This window comes from Mustelus asterias, chromosome 9 (genome assembly GCF_964213995.1).
Source record: "Mustelus asterias chromosome 9, sMusAst1.hap1.1, whole genome shotgun sequence".
In the NCBI taxonomy this organism is placed as follows: domain Eukaryota; kingdom Metazoa; phylum Chordata; class Chondrichthyes; order Carcharhiniformes; family Triakidae; genus Mustelus; species Mustelus asterias.
This window is the reverse complement of record NC_135809.1, coordinates 42,551,201-42,572,101: the sequence shown is the minus strand read 5'-3', so window position 1 is coordinate 42,572,101 and position 20,901 is coordinate 42,551,201. Positions and strand designations below refer to the sequence as shown.

At 40.6% G+C, this 20,901-nt stretch overlaps 1 protein-coding gene across 1 annotated transcript in view; it reads left to right on the top strand.

The window, feature by feature from the left end:
* Positions 1 to 20,901, top strand: part of LOC144499222 (serine/threonine-protein kinase WNK1-like) — an 81,937-nt gene that overhangs the window by 27,181 nt on the left and 33,855 nt on the right. The window contains exons 7-11 of the mRNA XM_078221341.1: positions 257 to 430; positions 12,722 to 12,779; positions 13,454 to 13,588; positions 16,816 to 18,224; positions 19,065 to 19,166. Of these exons, the coding sequence (XP_078077467.1) occupies positions 257 to 430; positions 12,722 to 12,779; positions 13,454 to 13,588; positions 16,816 to 18,224; positions 19,065 to 19,166 (1,878 nt within the window). The remainder of the gene's footprint in view (positions 1 to 256; positions 431 to 12,721; positions 12,780 to 13,453; positions 13,589 to 16,815; positions 18,225 to 19,064; positions 19,167 to 20,901) is intronic.

The following is a 20,901-nucleotide window of genomic DNA, read 5'->3' as shown; positions in this document are numbered from 1 at the left end:
CCTTCTGTGTACCATTCGATTATGTTTATATAGAACCTCAGTATGAATTGTTCTATTTACTTGAGATTAGTATGTTCATGTTTTACCTTTGATATGCCTGTACACACCTCTGAAAGTGAACTGATTTTGATTGTGTTCCCTGAAATAGAAATACAGAAAGACCTTTTTCATCAATATTTGTACCCTTAATTATTAAGGTTACAACATTGAATATGGCATGAATTGTCAGGATCATCTGCGGTCTTCTCTGATACAGGTTCAAAATGAGTTTATCCTGGAGACTGAGAGGGAATCGTTTATTGACCAAGTAAGGGAAATTATTGAGAAGGCTGATGAAATGCTGAGTGAAGATCCAAGTGGGGAGCCTGAAGGTGATCAAGGATTGGAGACTGTAAAAGCCCAGGTAGCTGCTTGCTTTAATCAAGCACAGGTATGCTGTGGATTGATTTATTATTTAATGGAAAGTACTCGATCAATTTTAGCAGCCAATACTAATCTGTCAGTCGAACTTCATCACTTGAGTTTCCAAATTTGGAATCCAGAGGACCATTTAGTTGAGAATTAAAATGCTGTCTTGATATTGATTTGGCCATGAGAAGAAATCGTGACAGTCTGTCCAAATAAGGAACAAAGTCCAAAGATGCGAGGGTTAGGTTAATTGGCCATGTTAAATTGTCCCTAGTGTCAGGGGATGATTAGCAGGGTAAATATGTAGAGTTATAGGAATAGGGCCTGGGTGGGATTGTGGTCGATGCAGACTCAATAGGCCGAATGGCCGCCTCCTGCACTGATTCTATTTCTATTCTTCATCATGAGTAGTCATGACTCCTGTTGTTGGAATTTATGTCAGAAAGGAACGAGCAAACATTTTCCTTTGATTTTACATAAATGATTTGTTCAGATTCCACAAACTGCAGCGCATTCTCTATCTGTCTATATTCCCCATGCCCTCTTCCCAGCTCACTCTTTAAGTCACTTGCGTATTCTACTAGAATTTATGTCGCTGGTGAGCAAACAGTACACTTGACCTACATTTGATTTCTGACATTCTCCAATAGCAGTCAGATTCAAAAGCACTGTGCCCTTTACAAGGTATCTCAGTCGTGTGTGAACAGAACAAGTAACTGCGTGTCTCTGTAACTAGATTAAAATATTGTTGAACAGTGCTGATTCTGAGTCAGATGTATAAGTTTGAATAGTCTATTTAAGGTTAAATAAGGTAAAGAAAGCAAAATAGAGAGGTCGTTAAAAATTGGTTTGAGCAAGAGTTTTTAAGAAAAGGACGAAGTTTAAAACAAATATGACCAAAAGCAAAACATTTTCAATCTGAGGGAAGAAAATCGAAACTTGTGAAAGTGTACTTTTGGTGCCAGAGGTGTTATTTGGTACAAATTAAGACTTATAATACTGTTAAAAGGGATAACTAGACTGAAATAATGTTCTGTGGTGGGGGAGGGATCTGCATCTATTATACAAGTACAGAAACTATTACAAACAATACATGTTGTGGGCCAGAAATTGAGATAACGTTTTCACGCAGCTTATTGAAAAACAGCACATCTCTGCCACCAACCTCCAGATTTTTGTGTTAACTTTATCTGCATCCACTTGAAGTTGGTTTCAGATTTTTCACATCAATGATGGTAGGTACTGTAAGCCTGTGATTTTTTACAGTAAATTCTGTTCCTCACCTAGAAGTTTTGAAAGCCTGAGTGCATAGGAGATTGACCAGAATGATACCAGGTGTTATGATCCCTGACAAGATCAATTGTTATCTCGGTAGAGACCAGTAATGTGTTTATTTTTTAGAATCTGAAACCCAGGTATTCATTGAAAGAGTGAAGCTACAAGGATTGTGGTTTAAATCAGAAGAGTTTTACTGCACAAAAATCAAAGGACACACTACCAGAGAATACACTATAGCTTACATAATCTGTTAAAGATATTAAAAGCATTATGAACACATGCATATACTTCAAACAGAACCTCTTAATTCAACTTTCCTTCCCTGTCCATCTGACTTATGCTCCCAATAAGCACAAGTCAAAAACGTAACTGAAATTAACCACTTGGTCCAAGTGTTTCAAAGATTTATATAAGGGCTGAGATTTCTTGGACTTTCCGCTTACTTTTGGCCAGGTTCTTCCATCAAATCTCCTCCAACTGTTCCATGATTGCAGACTCCTAGTTCAACACTGGCATCACTAATGTATTCAGCGTAGTCTTCTAGGGTAGGAATTTTTCTGGTTCTTGTATTTTATAATGCTAGAGTCTTGTACCTAAAAGCTCCCCAGCTTGGCTATCCCTAGACATTCAACTCATTGCTAAGAATCCTTTGATTAACAAAAGTTTTAAACTCTTTTAGTTAACGCACACAATTTCAAATGGGTTCTCCTGTTCTTCAGCTAGATTGTTTCAAACTTCAAAAAGACTGCTTGAAGCAGAAGCATATCCAGAACCTACTCACTCCTATAATTATCTCCCAGACAGCTTGGTCACATAATCATTGACTGAAAGCCAGGAATTGTTTTTCAGGGAAACCCAGTTCTTAAAGGGGCCACAACTTCCACATAAAACTGTTTTAAAGGCAATCTCACATGGATGATGGACTACATTTATGTGGGGAAACTGGAGAAACCAGGATTGTACTTCCTAGGACAGAGATGATTATGGGAAGGTGAGATAGGAGGTGTTAAAAATAGATATGGTAAGTCAGGAGAGACTGAATAGATTGGTAAAGATAGATTTATGATGATTGACAGAAGAACCAGAAGGGAGGTGAGTTTTTTTTAATTCCATGAGCTATGAACTGGAATGGGTGGTGGAAACAGATTCTGTTGTAACTTTCAAAAGGAAATTGGATGCAGTTTGAGCAGGAGAAATTTGCAAAGCTGTGAAAAAGAACAGGCTTGTGAAACTAATTGGACAGGTCTTTCAAAAAGGCAGTACAGACAGATCTGCTGTATGATCTCGCTTGAACTCTTCCCATATTTGCCTTATTTTCATGCGGTCATTGATTTTGCTCTTCAGACTGATTGCACTTCCCAATCTCTTTCTTCCACTCTTTTCCCCCCTCCTCCAGAAAATTAGCAAACATGCTTATTGTAAATTAAATGTGACTCAGCAAAATGCAGTTCTTAAATTTTAAAAAAGTCTCTTTCCAGTGGCTTTTCATAACATCAAAAACATTAATTATTCAACTTTTGTCATTGATATTGGCTTCTCTATCTTAGTCATCTCAGGCCCGGGGCATCACTGCAGGTGTTCCTGAGGATTAGTGCCTTAGGTGCATTAGCACATGCACCTTTAGCTGCTTCGTCAATGACCTTCCCTCCATGATAAGGTCAGAAGTAGGGATGGTCATGAATGATTGCACAGTATTCAGTACCATTCGCAAATCCTCAGACATTGAAGCAGTTAATATGTGCATGCAACAAGGCCTAGGCAGCATTCGGGCCTGGGCTAATAAGTGGGAAGCAATATTTGTGACACATTTCCAACAAGAGAAAATTTAGCCACATTCACTTGACATTCAGTGACATTACCATTATTGAATTCCCTACCATCAACATCTTAGGAGGTTACTAAAGAGCAGAAACTTAACTGGACCAGCAATTTAAATCTAGTGGCTACAGCAGCAGGTCAGGGGTTCGTAATTCAGTGGGAAGTAACTCATTTTCTGAACCCCCAAAGCCTGTCCACTACCTACATGCTACAAGTCGGGAGTATAATGGAATATTCTTCACAATATTCCCAAGAACTTGAGGATACTGCAGACAGCATGATCGCCACCTCATCCACTACGTGAAGCATCGCTCCCTCCACCACCAGTGTACAGTGACAACAGAATGTACCATAAACAAGATGCACTGAAACTAAGTTGCCAAGCCTCCTTCGGTGGAGCCTGCCAAACTCTCAATTTCCACCACCTGGAAGAACAAGGCAGCAGGCAAATGGGAACACTATAACCTGCAGGTTCCTTTCCAAGCCCCACACCATCCTGATTTGGAACTATCTCACTGATCCTTCACTATCGTTAGGTCAAAATTGTGGAACTCCCTCTGTAAAAGCACTGTGGGTGCATCTACACCACATTATCAGCAATGGTTCAAGTAGATCGCTCGCCACCTTCTTCTTAGGGGGGCTATTAGGGAAAGGTAACAAATGCTGGACTTGCCAGGAATGCTCACATAAAACATAGAACAGTACAGCACAGAACAGGCTCTTTGGCCCACGATGTTGTGCCGAGCTTTATCTGAAACCAAGATCAAGCTATCCCACTCCCTATCATCCTGGTGTGCTCCATGTGCCTATCCAATAACCGCTTAAATGTTCCCAAAGTGTCTGACTCCACTATCACTGCAGGCAGTCCATTTCACACCCCAACCACTCTCTGCGTAAAGAACCTACCTCTGATCCTTCCTATATCTCCCACCACGAACCCTATAGTTATGCCCCCTTGTAATAGCTCCATCCACCCGAGGAAATAGTCTTTGAACGTTCACTCTATCCCCTTCTTCATTTTATAAACCTCTATTAAGTCTCCCCTCAGCCTCCTCCGCTCCAGAGAGAACAGCCCTAGCTCCCTCAACCTTTCCTCATAAGACCTACCCTCCAAACCAGGCAGCATCCTGGTAAATCTCCTCTGCACTCTTTCCAGTGCTTCCACATCCTTCTTATAGTGAGGTGACCAGAACTGCACACAATATTCCAAATGTGGTCTCACCAAGGTCCTGTACAGTTGCAGCATAACCCCACGGCTCTTAAACTCCAACCCCCTGTTAATAAAAGCTAACACACTATAGGCCTTCTTCACAGCTCTATCCACTTGAGTGGCAACCTTCAGAGATCTATGGATATGGACCCCAAGATCTCTCTGTTCCTCACAGTCTTCAGAACCCTACCTTTGATCCTGTAATCCACATTTAAATTAGTCCTACCAAAATGAATCACCTCACGTTTATCAGGGTTAAACTCCATTTGCCATTTTTCAGCCCAGCTTTGCATCCTATCTATGGCTCTTTGCAGCCTACAACAGCCCTCCACCTCATCCACTACTCCACCAATCTTGGTGTCATCAGCAAATTTACTAATCCACCCTTCAGCCCCCTCCTCTAAGTCATTAATAAAAATCACAAAGAGCAGAGGACCAAGCACTGATCCCTGTGGCACTCCGCTAGCAACCTGCCTCCAATCCGAAAGTTTTCCATCCACCACCACCCTCTGTCTTCGATCAGACAGCCAGTTACCTATCCAATCGGCCAACTTTCCCTCTATCCCACACCTCCTCACTTTCATCATAAGTCGACCATGGGGGACCTTATCAAACGCCTTACTAAAATCCATGTATATGACATCAACTGCCCTACCTTCATCAACACACGTTGTTACCACCTCAAAAAATTCAATCAAATTTGTGAGGCACGACTTGCCCTTCACGAATCCGTGCTGACTATCCCGGATTAATCCGCATCTTTCTAAATGGTCGTAAATCCCATCCCTCAGAACCTTTTTCATCAATTTTCCAACCACCGAAGTAAGACTAACCGGTCTATAATTACCAGGGTCATTTCTATTCCCTTTCTTAAACAGAGGAACAACATTCGCCATTCTCCAGTCCTCTGGCACCATCCCCGTGGACAGCGAGGACCCAAAGATCAAAGCCAAAGGCTCTGCAACCTCATCCCTTGCCTCCCAAAGAATCCTAGGATACATTTCATCAGGCCCAGGGGACTTACCGACCTTCAGTTTATTCAAAACTGCCAGGACATCCTCCCTCTGAACATCTATTTCCTCCAGCCTATTAGCCTGTAACACCTTCTCTTCCTCAAAAACATGGCCCCTCTCCTTGGTGAACACTGAAGAAAAGTATTCATTCATCACCTCGCCTATCTCTACTGACTCCATACACAAGTTCCCACTACTGTCCTTGACCGGCCCTAACCTCACCCTGGTTATTCTTTTATTCCTCACATCCATGAAGACATTTTTTTTAAATGTTACTTGTTACACTGGCACTCAAATAATGATTTCTCTGTTCTGCTTGCTCTTGTAACTCCAAACACAAACAAGCTCCAAAACACACATTTTCTATCCGAGGAGAGGAAAGTAACTGTGTAATGTTTGTACCGCTCCCAGTTTGCACTTCTAAGAAGTGACTAGTTCGGCTGCTAATCTAAGTATCAGCCTCCAATCTTTGTTTTGGGATGGAAGTCATGGGTACTATATTGCCTGTTTCAGCTCAGTCAATATATCTACAGAAAATGGTAAGTATGCAATTGTTACCTGTTTCATTTAATTTTCCAACTAAATATCTAAATCTGCTTTCTGAACAACTTGTTTGTTCCTGGGAATTTAACTCGTGCATCAAAATTTCATATCATTTTCAACATCTCTAATCTGAGGAATCTCCTCTTTAGTGACAGTCATACCTCCTTACTTTCTGTTGTTGTATTCCATTAATGTCAACTTTTTACCATGATAATTCCTGTGTCCACATTTCCAATTCCAATGTCCTATACTTGCATGTTGAAATTTGGTTTTGTGGATCAGATTTCAGAATAGTTGCTCAATGATGTTCATATCTTTGTGGTAAGTAGCTAACTGAACGATGATCTACCTTTAAAGAAGTGATTGTTTGAGTACAGTCAAAGTATATTCCTACGAAGATGAAAGTTAAGGCAAACACCTCCAGAGTTCCCAGACAATGAAAGAGTTGGAAATTAAGATTAAGCAGGAAATATGCTTATTTCCTGCTTAATATTCTTATAATTAAGAACCAGGCTGAATATGGAAGGTGTAGAGGGGAATTGAAAAAGAAAATAAGAGAAGGTGTAAGAAGAGACTGGCATCTAACATAAAATGGAACCCAAAAGTCGTCTTTAGGCATAAAAGTCGTAAAAGAATGATAAAATGTGGAGTGGGCTGGTTAGGAGCCAAAAATGGGATTTATGCATGGAGGCATGGAACAATCTCATTAGTGACAGACAGCATGGTTTTGTAAGAGGGAGGTCGTGCCTTACAAATTTGGTGGAGTTTTTTGAGGAAGTGACAAAAACGGTTGACGAAGGAAGGCCCGTGGATGTCGTCTATATGGATTTCAGTAAGGCATTTGACACAGTCCCACATGGCAGGTTGGTTAAGAAGGTTAAGGCTCATGGGATACAAGGAGAAGTGGCTAGATGGGTGGAGAACTGGCTTGGCCATAGGAGACAGAGGGTAGCAGTCGAAGGGTCTTTTTCCGACTGGAGGTCTGTGACCAGTGGTGTTCCGCAGGGCTCTGTACTGGGACCTCTGCTATTTGTGATATATATAAATGATTTGGAAGAAGGTGTAACTGGTGTTATCAGCAAGTTTGCAGATGACACGAAGATGGCTGGACTTGTGGATAGCGATGAGCATTGTTGGGCAATACAGCAGGAGATAGGCTGGAAAATTGTGCGGAGAGGTGGCAGATGGAATTTAACCTGGATAAATGCGAAGTGATGCATTTTGGAAGAACTAATGTAGGGGGGAGTTATACAAAAAATGGCAGAGTCATCAAGAGTATAGAAACACAGAGGGACCTAGGTGTGCCAGTCCACAAATCCTTGAAGGTGGCAGCACAGGTGGAGAAGGTGGTGAAGAAGGCATATGGTATGCTTGCCTTTATAGGATGGGGTAGAGAGTATAAAAGCTGGAGTCTGATGATACAGCTGTATAGAACGCTGGTTAGGCCACATTTGGAGTACTGTGTCCAGTTCTGGTCGCCGCACTATGAGAAGGACATGGAGGCGTTAGAGAGAGTGCAGAGAAGGTTTATGAGGATGTTGCCTGGTATGGAGGGTCTTAGCTATGAGGAGAGATTGGGTAAACTGGGGTTGTTCTCCCTGGAAAGACGGAGAATGAGGGGAGATCTAATAGAGGTGTACAAGATTATGAAGGGGATAGATAGGGTGAACGGTGGGAAGCTTTTTCCCAGATCAGAAGTGACGATCACGAGGGGTCACGGGCTCAAGGTGAGAGGGGTGAAGTATAACTCAGATATTAGACAGGTGTTTTTTTACACAGAGGGTGGTGGGGGCCTGGAATGCGCTGCCAAGTAGGGTGGTGGAGGCAGACACGCTGATATCGTTTAACACTTGCCTGGATAGTCACATGAGCAGCCTGGGAATGGAGGGATACAAATGATTGGTCTAGTTGGACCAAGGAGCGGCACAGGCTTGGAGGGCCGAAGGGCCTGTTTCCTGAGCTGTACTGTTCTTTGTTCTTTGAGGCAAGGGGCATGGCTGAGATACTAGATTAATATTTTGCTTCTGTCTTTACCAAGGAAGTAAGTGCTGCTGAGTTTATGGTTAAAGAGGAGGTAATTCAGATATCTGGTTGGTTTGATTTAAATTGACAAGGAAAGATTGGATAGGCTGACTGTACCTGAAGTTGATCAGGCACCAGGACTGACTGAGATGTATCCAAGGACACTTGGAGGTGAGAGTAGAAATTGCTGAGGCACTGGCCATAATTTTCCAATCTTCCTTTGACTCATTTAGAGCCAGAGGACTGGAGATGTGATTTTAATTAAGGAAAGCGAGCATCAATTGTTGAGAGAAAATTGTGTTTAACTAAGTTGCTGCAGTTTTTTGAAAAGGTAGCAGAGCGGATTGATGAGGTTAATGCTATTGATGTCGTGTATATAGACCCCCAAAAGACAGTTGATAGTGTCGCACAACAGACTTGTGAGCAAAGTTATCACTCGGAATAAAAGGGACAGTAGCAACATGGATACAAATTTCACTGAGTGCAGCAAACTAATATAGTGGTGAAGGGTTGTTTTTTGACTGGAGGAAGGTTTATAGTTGAGTTCCCAAGGGATCAGTGTTAGGACTCCTGCACCTTTTGATATATATTAATGATTTAGATCTTGGGCTGAAGAGCACAATTTCAAAATTTGCTGATGACAAGAAGCTTGGGAGTCTTATAAACTGTGAGGAGGAAAGGGTAAAACTTCAGAAGAACTTAGGTTGATGGAATGGGGTGAGACAAGTGGCAGATTAAACTTAATGTAGAGAAATATGATTAATTTTAGGAACAATGCAGAGGCAATATAAATTAAACGGTTAAATTCTTAAGGGAGTACAGGAACAGAGGACCCTGGGTGTACATGTGCAAAAGTCATTGCAGGTGGCAGGATTGATTGAGAGCGCAATTAATAAAACATCCTGAGATTTATAAAAAGGATTATAGACTACAAAAGCAAGGAAGTTGTATAAAACACTGGTTCAGCCTCAACTGGAATAATTCCATCCAGTTCTAGCACCACATTTCAGGAAGGATGTGAAAGCATGAGAGAGAAAAGATTTTACAGGAATAATTCTAGGGATTGAGGTACTTCAACTACAAATATTGGAGAAGCTGGGATGTTCTGCTTGGAGAAAATTAGGCTGGGAAGAGATTTGATTGGGGTATCATTCGGGATCTGAACAGAATAAATGGGGAGAAACAGTTTCCATTGGTGAAAGATTGGGCACGAGAGGTATAGATTTAAGTTATTGGCAAAAGAAAAAATGGGAACAAAACTTTTTATGCAGCGAGTGTTTAGGATCTGGACTGCACTACCTGTGAGTGGGGTGGGGGCAGGTTCCAATGAGGCATTCAAAATGAAGTTGATTATCTGAAAAGGAAAAGTGTGCAGGGCTATGGGGAATAGATGGGGAATAGATGGGGAATTACTGGAGTGGACCAATATGGGCACAATGGGCTGAATTTACTCTTGTGCTGTAACTTATCTGTGATTCTACTTTTAAACTTCAGTTCATTCAAAGCACATTTTTGGATGTTCACATTCTTGCTTCCTATTTTCTATTCTATCTCGCGTTCATTCTTCTGTCTGGCATTGTTGATTGTTGAACCCTGTTTTTATTCATTCTTCGTTGTGATTGTCACTGATAAGGCCAGGATTTATTGTCTGCCCCTAAATGCCCTTGAACAGGTGGTGGTAGTGAGTCATCTTCTTGAACCACTGCAGTCCATGTGTAGGTACACTAACAGTGCTGTTTGGGAGAGAGTTCAGGATTTTGACTCAGCAGCATTGAAGGTATAGTGATATAATTTCAACATGGTGAGTGACATGGAGGAGAACGTGCTGTTGATGTTCCAATACAGCTGCAGCCCTTGTCCTAGGTGGTAGAGCTTGTGGGTTTGGAAAGTGCTGTTGAAGTAGCCTTGGCAAAATAATGCAGTGCATCTTGTAGATCACTAATGCACTTGCCACATGTTGCAAATTGGTCATAGATGTATGGCAAATTAATGTAGTCCATTTTTTTGGAGCCACACAATAGAGTTGTGTTGAAGTTCCAATAGTGGGTATGAGAATGAGGTGTGTCCAGTGAATTGAATGTTAGTAGGGGAACATTTAGTGGTCATCGTCAACCTGTAATTTGTGATAGTATGGAAAAGGGCAAAAGACTAGCCCAGAGTAAGAATAGTTAATTGGGGAAACAGCCAAATTAAGAACGTTGAGAATGGATCTGGCCCTGGTAAATTGGAATCTAAGATTGGCAGGCAAAACAATAATGGGGCAATGTGTTGGCTGTAGAAGAGTGTTCAGATACAGAGGGGGAAAGGTAGGGCAAGGAAGATGATGTTGCCCAAGTCATTGTGAAAGAGGAGGTGGCTGATATACTGGATGGACCAAAAATTGATAGAGGATTTGATAGGCTGGCTGTACTTGAAAGTTAAGACACCAGGACTGGGTGAGATGCATGTGAGGACACAGGGATGTAAGGGTGAAAATTGTCGAGCAACTAGCCATAATTTTCCAATTCTCAGATACAGGGTTGATGTCAGAGGACTGGGGGATTGGAATTATTACACTGTTAATCAAGAAACATGCAAGGACAAGCCCAGCATTTACAGGCCAGCCAGATTAACCTTGATGGTGGGAAAGCCTTTCGAACCAATATTTTGGGACATAATTAACAGTCACTTTGACACCTGAGGAAAGCCAGCATGGACTTGAGGGCAAATTGTGTTTAACTCATTTTGATGCGGTAACAGAGGGTTGATGAAACTAATATGATTGGTGGTGTATGTGGACTTATATGGCACTTTATCAAATGCCTTTTTATCAGGTCTGTCATGGAAGTTCGAGCCCATGCGGCGGGGGAGGGGGGGGGGGGGTGGGGTGGGGGATCACTGAAGGTGGCAGGTCAGGTTGAGAAAGTGGTTAATAAAACACATGGGATCCTGCACTTTCTAAGTAATGGCAGAATATAAAAGCCAGAAACTTATAAATTGTATAAAATACTGTTTTGGCTTCAGTTGGAATATTGTGCAAAATTCTGCACACCATACTTCAGGAAGGATTTGAAGGCATTAGAGAGGGTGTGGAAAAGATTCACAAGAATAGTTCCAGGGATGAGGAACTTCAGTACGTCAATAGGTGGGAGAATCTGAGGCTGTTCTCTTTGGAGAAGATATCGTTAAGAAGAGATTTGGTAGATGTGTTCAAAATCATTGGGTATCTGGACAGGGTAGAAGTTGGCAGGTGGGTCGAGCACCAGATTTAAGATGATTGGAAAGAAAAAATGGCAAAATGAGGAAAAACATTTTTAAGCAGTGAGCGCTAGGATCAGGACTGCACTGCTGGAGAATGTATTGGAGGCAGATTTAATCATAGCTTTCAAAAGAAAATTGGTCAGTGACCTGAAGATAAAATATTTGCAGGACAGTTGGAAAAAGCTGGGGAGCAGGACATGATATGACAGGCTGAAACATGTCCTTTTGTGGTGTAACCATTATATGGTCCTATGATTTCATAAGATTGGCCTATTAGATACGTTTGGAAATGGCAGGTGACAGAGCATAAACAGGGCAAGTCAGCACAGAAACCAATATTTAGAGCTTTTTAATTATTTTGCCTTCCTGAGTGTCCTGATGTGCTAATTCTGACAATATAGGGACAATTTACTTTTGAAGAATCCTCTTTAAATGAACTGGACTACACTCGGAGACACAACACTTCAGTTAACAGATTTTTAATAATCTTTTGAACCTGTATGCAGTAGGCTTGCTTTTCGGAACAGTCAGATTGCAAAATTCTTTTGAAGCTGTTCTCCTGGCTCTGGCAGTGAGTGTATCAGTTTACACTGTTTAAACCTCAAATCTACTTCCAAAGGATTTTGAGTATGTTATATTTCTATTGCATATGTTTTGTATCATACGACAAATTATTACAAGTTTGCTGCACATCAAAATCCTATTGGATAATGTTGCCACTGTGTTGGAGGTGGAGGGAGCGAATATTTAAGGTGGTGGATGGGTGCAGATCAAGTGGGCTGCTTTGTCTTGGATGGTGTCGAGCTTCTAGATTGTTGGTGGAGCTGCACTCATCCAGGCAAGTGGAGAGTATTCCATTACGCACCCGACGTGTGCCTTGTAGATAGTGGACAGACTTTGGGTAGTTAGAAGGTGAATTACTTTGCACAGAATTTTCAGCCTCTGACCTCTTTTAGCCAGTATTTGTATGGCTGGTCCAAATAAGTTTGGCTTGTTGAACTTATCATACCTTTGTGCTCTCTTGAGTCCCAATATATTGCTAGCCTCTTTTGACCCATTATGTTTGTAATTCCTTTGTCCTGCCTACCGGCAATAATAGCCCATGGCATGTGCCTTGTGCAAAAGAGCATTACTAATTATTCATCAAACAAATGCTGTCTTACTGAAACGTGATATATTTTCTGTTCAGAAAGCAGAGGGCAAGTACAAACAAGAGGAACCCCTAATATCAGCACCTATTCAGTCCGGTAAGTGACATTGTTTCTTGTTTGCAAGGGTCTTTTAAAATATTAAATCACCTTGATAAATTTGTGGTAATTATGTTTGTTCAAGTTGGGCATAATCTTCCATCAATTGGTTGTCATCATTTATGACATTGCTATTGGTGTAAAATAAAGTTTCCCAGTGGGTCAGAACTAAACTGCTTTCAAGATCGTCATAGTATAAGTTAACTTCTATTTTTAAAAAAAAACACAATTTGAAGACTGATCTTGAGCATTATCAACTGATAGTGCTTTTATGTCACCTGAGCCCGGGTGATATCATCATGATTTCACCTCTTATTTTACCGAACAGGTATTTAGCAAAGTGCACTGCTTGCTTCTAAGTTAACATTCTTAATTAAGCTTTTTCCCTTTATTCTCTGTCCTCCATTTCTCTTTTCCTCTCCACCTCATCCACAAAAGGTTATTGTGCAGTCCTGGCTTAACAGCAGATCAATGCTGATATTGGCTAGAATCTCAATTGTTCAAAAGAAAATTACATAAAATACAATTCATTGTTGCTGTTAAATCTTAAAGCAGTGGATAAAATGCAGTCATGTATGCATCGGTGCAGGACTGATGCCAAAAAAGATGAGTGGTAATGCAGAGTGATAGAATTGTTCTGAAATTGCATTAATTCTTTATTTATTGTTGAGTAGGTACACAGGCAGGCTCTGCAACGCAGGTTGTCCATTCTGCTGGAAGACGGTTTATTGTGAGTCCTGTCCCTGAGAGCCGATTACGAGAACCGACTTTCAGTGTGGGTGTCACTTCAATTAAAGAAATTCCGACAGGTATGGTGTTTGAGATGTGGATTGGAATATTTCCCCTTTAATATTGCTTGATAGAATATGGCCTCAAATTATTTTGAGATGAAGTCACTACAACTTTTCAGTTCACTTTTATTGAACACAAAATTATAGTCAAATACCTAAAGATCATGCACCATTTTCCTCTGAAACTGGATATTGAGGAGGGGGAATAATATCCTTTCTGGGAGATCAGTACAAGACTTTTAACTGCTTCCTAAGCTTTCATTATTTTTATTTCTTCTAAAATGTCCAATTGAATTAAAGCTATCCAATAAATTACAGTCACTAACATACTGAGCGTTGTCCATTGATGTAAACAGAATCAAGATCTCTAAAAACTGCTTAAAACCCCAAGATATTTGCAATTGATGCTGTTTGCAAGTTGTAGAAAATTGTAAGGGTATCTTTGTTCAGGCAAATGAAAAGCATAAATGACAATAAATAAAGACAATACCTACAAGATAGTACCTTTTCAATCTGGAGCTACAGAAATCAATGTTGAAACAGTTGAAAGGAATACTGAGGGAGACGATAGGAATCCAGCAATGTTAGTTATATAGGGTGAATGGCTCGATGTATTCGAACCCTAAAAGTAAAATACACGAGGGTTGCTTCAGATTTAATTTAATGTTCTTTGGTATAACTATGTTTTGGAAAGAAGAGGCATTCGCCAAGCCAATAATGATTTGCAATCTGATGTGAAGAAAACAATGCTGCATTCGTAAACAACTGGCAAAACATTTTTTTTTTTAAGGAATGGTTTAAAGGGAATGGGTTGCACTAAAACGGAGTTCAAGACGATTAGAGGGAGAATACAAAATCCGTAATGTGATGGATCTTTGGGTGAAAGGTGGTCAACAGGTGAATTTGGATGCAGATAACTGGAGAGATGTACATGAACCAGAGAACAGTGAAAAAGATGAAACGTGAGGCTGTAAATGGAAGCATTCGAAATAAGGTGGCAGAACTTGAGGTGCTTGTGGCCGAAGGGAGTTATGATTTGGTGCAAATCATAGAAATCATAGAAACCCTACAGTGCAGAAGGAGGCCATTCGGCCCATCGAGTCTGCACCGACCACAGTCCCACCCAGGCCCTACCCCCACATATTTTACCCGCTAATCCCTCTAACCTACACAACCCAGGAGTCTAAGGGACAATTTTTAACCTGGCCAATCAACCTAACCCGCACATCTTTGGACTGTGGGAGGAAACCGGAGCACCCGGAGGAAACCCACGCAGACACGAAGAGAATGTGCAAACTCCACACAGACAGTGACCCGAGCCGGGAATCGAACGCGGGACCCTGGAGCTGTGAAGCAGCAGTGCTAACCGCTGTGCTACCGTGCCGCCCATATCGGGGCTAAATTCAGAGAATTGACTCAGGAATGTAGTGGTCCAAAAAGAAAAATAGCTAGTTTTGCTTTTCTGCCAGGAACACCTTGGAGGTAAATGAAATGATTGTGTGTGAGGGCAAAAACTATACTGCAAGTTAACACTATGTTGCATGCAATGAGGTAAGCATGAGGCGAGACTCTGCTCTGTGGAGAGAAAGGGCATGTTATGGAATAATAGAAATTTTATTTTTAATAATTGAATTTCATCAACTAAATATATATTGAGAAAACTCAGCAGGTTTAGAAATGAAGTTGATAAAAACACATGCGTGATTGCTTCATAACGCAATGCATCAAAAAGCCACGAGTCTCAATTTGACTTTGTGTTGTTTAAGACCCAGGCAAAGTACTAGTTCTGGAAGTCATTGCATCCCTGGGGGATTAGCAACCATAGATGGCATGACCTGGGAATCAGACATTCCCAAGGCCAGGGATTAGGCATATAACTTAAATGGACTAAATTTGATGATGGTAGGCTAACTAAAATGAGTGGATATGGAAACCTGTTTGGAATTGCTTCGATAGATGATCAGTGGAAACACTTAATAAGAATAGTGCTGTACATTCAAGATACATAAGTAAAATTACAATGATCAGATTAAGCAATAGTGACCTTGAGTGGATAAATGAAGAGGAAAATTACCTCTATATACTGAAGGGAGGAAGGTGTTCACTGGGATAATTGTAAGAACACATGAACATTTTAAGTGTGACCAAAGAAGCAGAGGGTAAAGATGGCAAAAAATGAGTTCAGTTTCACAGTGAAGAAGAGTTCAAGACTTTGACTACTTTGTGTGAAGCTTTTCCTGACATGGCCCTTGAATGACCTACCTCAAACTTTAACGCTGGGCTAGAGGAAATAGCAGGGGGTGGGAGAGGCTCTGTATTCCAGTCAACTTGTGGCCAACTTGCAGGATAAAGTTAATTAACATTTAGAAAATTATAAGCTAATAAATGAAAGTCAGCACTGTTTTATTAAAGACAAATAGTTTTTGATAATTGTTCTCTGCAGTAACAGAGAGGATTGACGAAGGTAATGTGATTGATTGTGTATCTGGACTTTGAAAAGGTGTTTAACCAATTGCCACATAATAGACTAGTTAGTAAAGCTTAAATCCATGGAATTAAGAGTGACAGTATGGATATAAAATTGGCTATGGAAAGAGAGCAATCGTGCATAATTGGTTGTTTTTAAGACGGGAGGGAAGTATGCTGTGTATTCTGTAGAAATCTGTATTTTTTGATAGGACCTGGACTTGAGTATACAGAGCACAATGGTATTTCATAGTTTGCAGATGATAAATTTGAACATGTAGTGGGCAATGAGGTGAATAATGAGATATGGAGAGGTGAAATGAACACACATACGAAATGTATCAGCAAAGTGATCATTTCTGGCAGGAAAAATGAGGAGAGGTAATATGAACTAAATTGTTCAGTTTTAAAGCGGGCACAGGAACAGAGACCTATGAGTAAATGTATATAGATCTTTGAAGATGAGAGGAAAAAATTTAGAGCAGATGGGATCCTTGGCTTTATTATGGAGGAATAGCATACAAAAGCATGGAAGTTGAGCTAAACTTTCTCAATCACATTAAAGACATGCTCAAAAAATTCAACCACATTGGATGTGATTTGCCTCCACAAGAAGAAGCAATAGTGGATAAAAGTGGCCAGTGTTTAATTTAAAACAAAAACTATTTTAGGATTATCTGTTTACATGCTGTATATTAAATATCACACCATTACGGATAATTCACTAAGTTTTTTCAAGTACCATTTATTCTAATTGAAATCTTTTTGTTCTTTTACAGTTTCCCATAGTCACAATCTAAATCTTTCACATTCAGCTTCCTCAGTGAGTTTGCAGCAAGCCTTTTCAGATTTAAAGCACAAAGCATTTCAAGAAGGTCCTAATACTGCTCCTCCAGTCTTCAATCAAACTATGGCACCGTTTACTGTAGTACACCCAGAAATGACCAGTCTTGGACAAGGAATTCATACACAAACGGCAGTGTCATCCTCAGCACCAGCTAGTCTCATAACAGCTAGTTCTGTATCTCAAGCCATGATACAGAATATTCAATCGCAACCAGCTGAGCTGTTAAATAGTGAATCCACGGCTGGCGTGATTGGCCCTAGTTCCATATTGCTGCCTCCAACCTCCCAGCCAGCTCAGCAGCCTGTTAGTGGTCCTGCTACCAATGTTAGCGTTCCAAATTGTGTGTCTCCATCTTGGACCTCCCAGCCAAGTCAGCAACTAAGTACTGGCCCTGTCACAAGTGTTACAGTTGCAAGCTCGATATCACCACCATTAACATCGCATGTGGTTCAAAGTTTGATTGAAGGAGCTGCAATTGGTATAGGACCTTCAAATTCTGCTTCCCCTTCTTCCAATGAAGCTGTGATTTTGCAAGCCCCTCAACAGCTTAATGGAGGCACTGTCATCAGCCTGGCAGAGTCATCAGCTTCACTGAGCTTGTTTCAGAGCCCAAAAGAGAATATGTATGATGTAACCCAAGCAGAAATCCAGCCGATGGGTGGTAATGGTATGACACTGGCAGTTTCTACATCGCCACCATTATTACAACCTGTTTGTGGCACTCAGACTCCTGTGGTTCAAACAGTTACTGCACAAAATGCCACCCTACCTCAGACAGTAGGTATTTCTGTGCCTCTGGTTACCCAGGTCTCTGTGCCTGGTACAGGACCTGCACAGCTTGTTTGCAGTACTCCTTCTGTTCAACAAACACTGATTCACAATCGGCCTCAAACAGCTTTTCTTCCAAATCAACCCCATGTTCATTGCTCTGAAGTGGACATAGATTTGAACACCAAAGGAACTGGCATTGATGATATCAAGACTTTGGATGAAAAGCTTCGATCGTTGTTCAGTGAACATGGTGCTGCAGGCTCTGCTCACATTTCAGCATCTTCAGAGATGGGTTTGGTTGCAGAATCTACCACAGTTGATAGTTTGCTCATTTCAGGAAAAATATCTGCTGTCCCAGGAACTTCAACAGTTACTGTTGCATCCTACCCAGTAACTGCCACAGGGTCTGTCGTACCTCCTTCCAGTCTACCTCTTGGCCCTACAGGACTCCCTTTAACTGTCCAACAACCTTTGACTCCTGCCGGTTATACAGTCTCCTTGACCAGTGTTGTTCCAAATGCAGGACGGCCAGGCACGCCACCAGCAAAACCGCCACTTGGCAGATTACCAGTAAGTTAACCAGGAGTTTAAGAAACTTAAGTGCATAATTTAATGGTTTAAGTAGGAGATTGTAAAACCAGAAAACTGCTTGCATAATGGTTCAGTTTCTTTTGGATGTGACTTAGTACTAAAACTTAGTATTCAGGACTAGACTGCAGTACTAGTTCAACTTGCACCAAATCTCTTGTTTGTTTTATTTTTTTTATTCTCCCCTCTTCATTCTCTGGTTCAATTATATCCACATATGCATTTTTCTTTGTGCCATGTAGCATTCTGTAACACAAGATGGCCAGAGTTCCCTTTGTGGAGTCTCTGCTGTTGATGCCATTAAACTGACTGTCAGCAAATGGATGAGAAGCACGGTTTCTCATTGCCTGATCTCCATTCACTGATTCTTTCATGAACAATCCCATCATCAAACTCCCATCTTCAGGTTTAAAATTTTAGCTCCCATGTGTGTTTAGATCAAGGTGACTTTTTGCACGAGTTATCAATCATGATCAAGACCAATTCAACCACTCTTGATGTAATATACCTGTAGAAATTCACAATATAACATAAGATTTTTTTACCATTAATGGAGTTTGTAATCAAGTACAGAACGTACTGCATAGCGATTTATCAAAACTATAGACTAGCATATATTTTGTGAAGATTTTGTTTTGCTTATTTGAATTTGTTAAACTTGAACATTAGGTTTTATTATAGAATGCTAAATTATTTCTCTAAATTGGGATAGGCTGCTTTATATGATATAAGCTGAGAATATCTTTGAAGACCTATATTTGCTAAGCCATTCACTCTTAAGCCTTGGTTGATGCAACTGCTCTTCCCATTCATTACTTGTAGGTGCAACAGCTAAGCACGGAAGGTCTTGATCAACAATTAAAACAGGCTCTCACTCCACCCTCTGAGCAGTTGCCACCTTTTCCAGGACCTTCACTAACCCAGGTGCAATAATATTACCCAGTGTGCTCTTTTGTGAATTCATTACTCTGTGTGCCATGGTCACTGCATGTGATTCATTTCTTCATTGCAAATTATCTGATGCATGTTCTGTATCTTGCTTATTAACATTTTCATTGTAAGTTAATTTAGCATTATATGCAGTGCAAGCTAAACCTCAATGTGCAACACACAAGGTTTGGATAAATTGCTCCTTGTCTACTCATGTTCACCAGATATTGATCAGGATATGGCAGATACATCCATATATAAGCAAATGTTCTATTTCAGTGAACATTTCTAATCACAGAAAGCCCTTAACATGCATGCAGCAGTCAGTGGTTTTGGAGTGCTCAATTAATGATGTGTAGGTTATTCGCAACTAGGCATTATGCTTCATATTGTTAACTCATCCAATAACAAGTGCTGAAAAGATTCCACGTCTTCTGTGATAGTTGATGCAGAAAACATAAGAGAAAAAACATTGTTTTCAACACACATGTCAGGTAGATTCTGCAGAAATTATTCTGATGTGCACAAGGTGTAAGACTGTTCTGGATGTGACGAATATTTTCTTCCAGTAGAGTATTGTGGGACATCATTTCGACTGGCAGTGTTCCAGTATGATGTCGTGACGTGGGAGCAAAGAGACCATGCCAATTTTTAAACTTCTTAAACCACAGGTTCCATCTTGCAAGTAGACTTTATTGTCTGAATTGATTCGTAATGTCTCCTCACTGCCATCAGTTGCCACTGAATGTATTTCCATTACTCCTCCATAACTTGGCAGTCTGTCCATTCGTATATTCAATCTCAAATTTTAGCTTCCAATCCAGATCTGCGATCACTACACCTTTTCTCCCTTTTATTTTATCCATTCACAGTGCCTGCTGTCCTCCTTCGTATAGGTATGATCCCATTCATGTACCCCTCTTGGTTATTTTGCCTATCCTGGCCCCTACTCTAACCCATCACCACTGTTCAGATCTTGCTCTGCCAAGATTGAATTGTCTCTCTGAAAAGCTCACTATTATGCATCCCCTTCCACTCTCCATTAAGTCCAACATGACATCCAGCATTGATTCTGCAAGAGCAGCAACCCCAAATTCTCAATCCTATATTATCACAGATCATCTTGCCAAACTTGCTCCTTTGTGCTTAACCTCTTCAACCACTTTCCTATCCTTTTTCAACTGGCATACATTCTGTCTCCAGAATGCTAATTTATTGTAAATGAGAAGTTTACAAAAACTAACAATCTGGCCACATAGGCCACAGGCAAAAAACTCCTTCACAGTCTACCTTTTTCAACATTAGCTCTGCCCTAACTGTAGTCTATTCCCCGGCACTTTCTCATTCTCTTGAACATCTTGCCCTTTCCATCTCTCTCATTGAAATGAAAATCCTTGTTGTTTAAAGAACATGCATTTGTATCATGTGTTTCACAATGACTGAATGCCCCAAAGCACTTTACAGGAACTAAAGTACTGTGAAATATAGTCATTGTTATAATGTAGGAATCTTGACAGACAATTTAATCTTGTCATAGCAAAATCACTCAAACAGTAATATGATCACCAGAATATTTAAGTGAAATTGTTTGATATTATCTGGGACACTGAGTGGGAGCCCCCTGCTCTTCTTTGAAATAGTGCTATACGATTCTTCTTCTTTATCTGAGACGGCATTTGCTACCTCAATTTAACTTGTTTGAAGATAAGACTGCCCTCATTCCCAATCC